This window comes from Bison bison, unplaced genomic scaffold, assembly GCF_000754665.1.
Source record: "Bison bison bison isolate TAMUID 2011002044 unplaced genomic scaffold, Bison_UMD1.0 scf7180017864454, whole genome shotgun sequence".
In the NCBI taxonomy this organism is placed as follows: domain Eukaryota; kingdom Metazoa; phylum Chordata; class Mammalia; order Artiodactyla; family Bovidae; genus Bison; species Bison bison.
This window is the reverse complement of record NW_011495016.1, coordinates 1,355,687-1,358,095: the sequence shown is the minus strand read 5'-3', so window position 1 is coordinate 1,358,095 and position 2,409 is coordinate 1,355,687. Positions and strand designations below refer to the sequence as shown.

The 2,409-nt window shown below is 50.5% G+C and overlaps 1 protein-coding gene across 1 annotated transcript in view; it reads right to left on the bottom strand.

Annotated features, from left to right (window-relative positions):
* The window catches only part of ABCB1 (ATP-binding cassette, sub-family B (MDR/TAP), member 1), a 105,000-nt gene that overhangs the window by 3,057 nt on the left and 99,534 nt on the right, over positions 1-2,409 (bottom strand). The window contains 1 exon segment of the mRNA XM_010859135.1: positions 1,260-1,507. Within this exon segment, the coding sequence (XP_010857437.1) occupies positions 1,260-1,507 (248 nt within the window).

The following is a 2,409-nucleotide window of genomic DNA, read 5'->3' as shown; positions in this document are numbered from 1 at the left end:
ATACTGGAGTGGGTTGCCATTTCCAACTCCAGACAGTCTAGATGCACTTAAAATACAGGACCTAAGCAGCTTAAGAGAGGTAAGAGGCTCCATTTATCTAATTTCCTAGGAGGAATTCGGAAGGCATCCATGGGACAACAGCCCAGGGCGGGCTTCAATATCAGTCCGGCAAGTGGAGCGTGGGATCCATGTGAGAGATGACACCATACCACGGACACTCCAATAACTCACCCTTGCTCAGAGCCTTTTTTATGAATGGGTCCAGTCCCCTGGCCTGGCCTGACTCCACAGAGAGAGGCTCAAGGCTTGGGGCAGAGCTGCAAGGAGGCAGAGGGAAGGAAGGTTGGGAGAGAAATGATGGGGATGGTCACACCTGCTTCTGTGGGCCCCATGCCCTGATGTGGAGGGAAAGGCCTCCCAGACATGTACTTTTTAGTCAGACTGCTCACAGGGAGTCAGGCAGGTGGTTGGGTAAACATGACATAGGATGGGGATGGGAAGTGTTGGAAACATGACACAGACGGGGACAGGAAGTGTCCTGTAACCATGACACAGACGGGGATGGGAAGTGTCCTGTAAACATGACAGACGGGGATGGGAAGTGTCCTGTAACCATGACATAGACGGGGACGGGAAGTGTCCTGTAACCATGACACAGACGGGGACGGGAAGTGTCCTGTAACCATGACATAGATGGGGACGGGAAGTGTCCTGTAAACATGACAGACGGGGACGGGAAGTGTCCTGTAACCATGACACAGACGGGGACGGGAAGTGTCACATAAACATGACATAAGACGGGGACAGGAAGTGTCAGAAACATGACACAGACGGGGATGGGAAGTGTCTTGTAACCATGACATAGATGGGGACGGGAAGTGTCCTGTAAACGTGACATAGACGGGGACGGGAAGTGTCCTGTAACCATGACATAGATGGGGACGGGAAGTGTCCTGTAAACATGACAGACGGGGACGGGAAGTGTCCTGTAACCATGACACAGACGGGGACGGGAAGTGTCACATAAACATGACATAAGACGGGGACAGGAAGTGTCAGAAACATGACACAGACGGGGATGGGAAGTGTCTTGTAACCATGACATAGATGGGGACGGGAAGTGTCCTGTAAACGTGACAGACGGGGACGGGAAGTGTTCTGTAACCATGACATAGATGGGAAGATGCTTGTCCACAGCAGGGGTGTGTTTTGGTTGCTCAATTCTCTTCACCTTTGGGATCCAGCCCTTTACAAATCACAACCACAGGCTCCCAGGCACTGCATCTTGTGAGAGACTTACGTCTGGCAGTATCTCGATGAAGGGGTGGATGTTGGCCTCCTTGGCCGCGCGCTCAATCTCCTCCTGGGACACGACCCGGCTGTTGTCTCCGTAGGCGATGTTCTCGCCGATGCTGCAGTCAAACAGAATGGGCTCCTGGGACACGATGCCCATGTGTGCACGCAGCCACTGGACATTCAGCTGCTTTATTTCCTTGCCATCGATTAACTGAAAACAAGAGATCATGGATCAGCCTCAGAACCGGAACATTTTTGAATTTAGCAAAATTAATGTTGTTATTTCCTACATTAAGACCGCAAGTTGTTATGAGACTGCTGTTGTTGCTTTATTTTGGACTGTCGAGGTTAACTGAATCAGGTTCTAACTGCATGCTTTGGGGAACTGTCATGTTTCTTGCATTTTAACTCTGGCTTCTGATATATGCATCTGGAAGGCAGAATAATTGCTGTCCCTTGGACCGCAAGATCAAATTAGTCAATCTTAAGGGAAATCAACCCTGAATCAACCCCCCACCACCGTTGGAAGGACTGATGAAGCTGAAGCTCCAGTATGTTGGTCATCTGATGTGAAGAACCGACTCACTGGAAAAGTCCCTGATGCTAGGAAAGATTGAGGGCAAGAGGAGAAGGGGGTGACAGAGGATGAGATATTGGATGACATCACCGATGCAATGGACATGAACTTGGGCAAACTTCGGGAGACAGCGAGGGACAGGGAGGCCTGGCATGCTGCAGTCCGTGGGGTCACAAAGTCGGACACAACTGGGTGACTAAACAACAGCAACAAGGCATAATAATGCCCGAGTCCTCCATCCCAGATATCCACATTCTAGTTCACGAAACCTGCTCATATTATTCACATGCAGAGAGAATTATGATGGGAGGCTGCTCATCAGCTGAGCTCAAGATGAGGAGCTTATCTTGGATTATCCAGGTGGAACCAAAATAATTATAAGGGTCCTTAACTGTGGGGGGTGGAGGGCAGCAGACTGGGGATCACAGTGAAGCAACACGAGGACGACTCGATCAGTCGTTGCTGGCTTTGAAGATGGAGGAAGGGGCCATGAGCCAGAAAAGATAAGCAAGCAGACTCTCCCTGAGGGCCTGCAG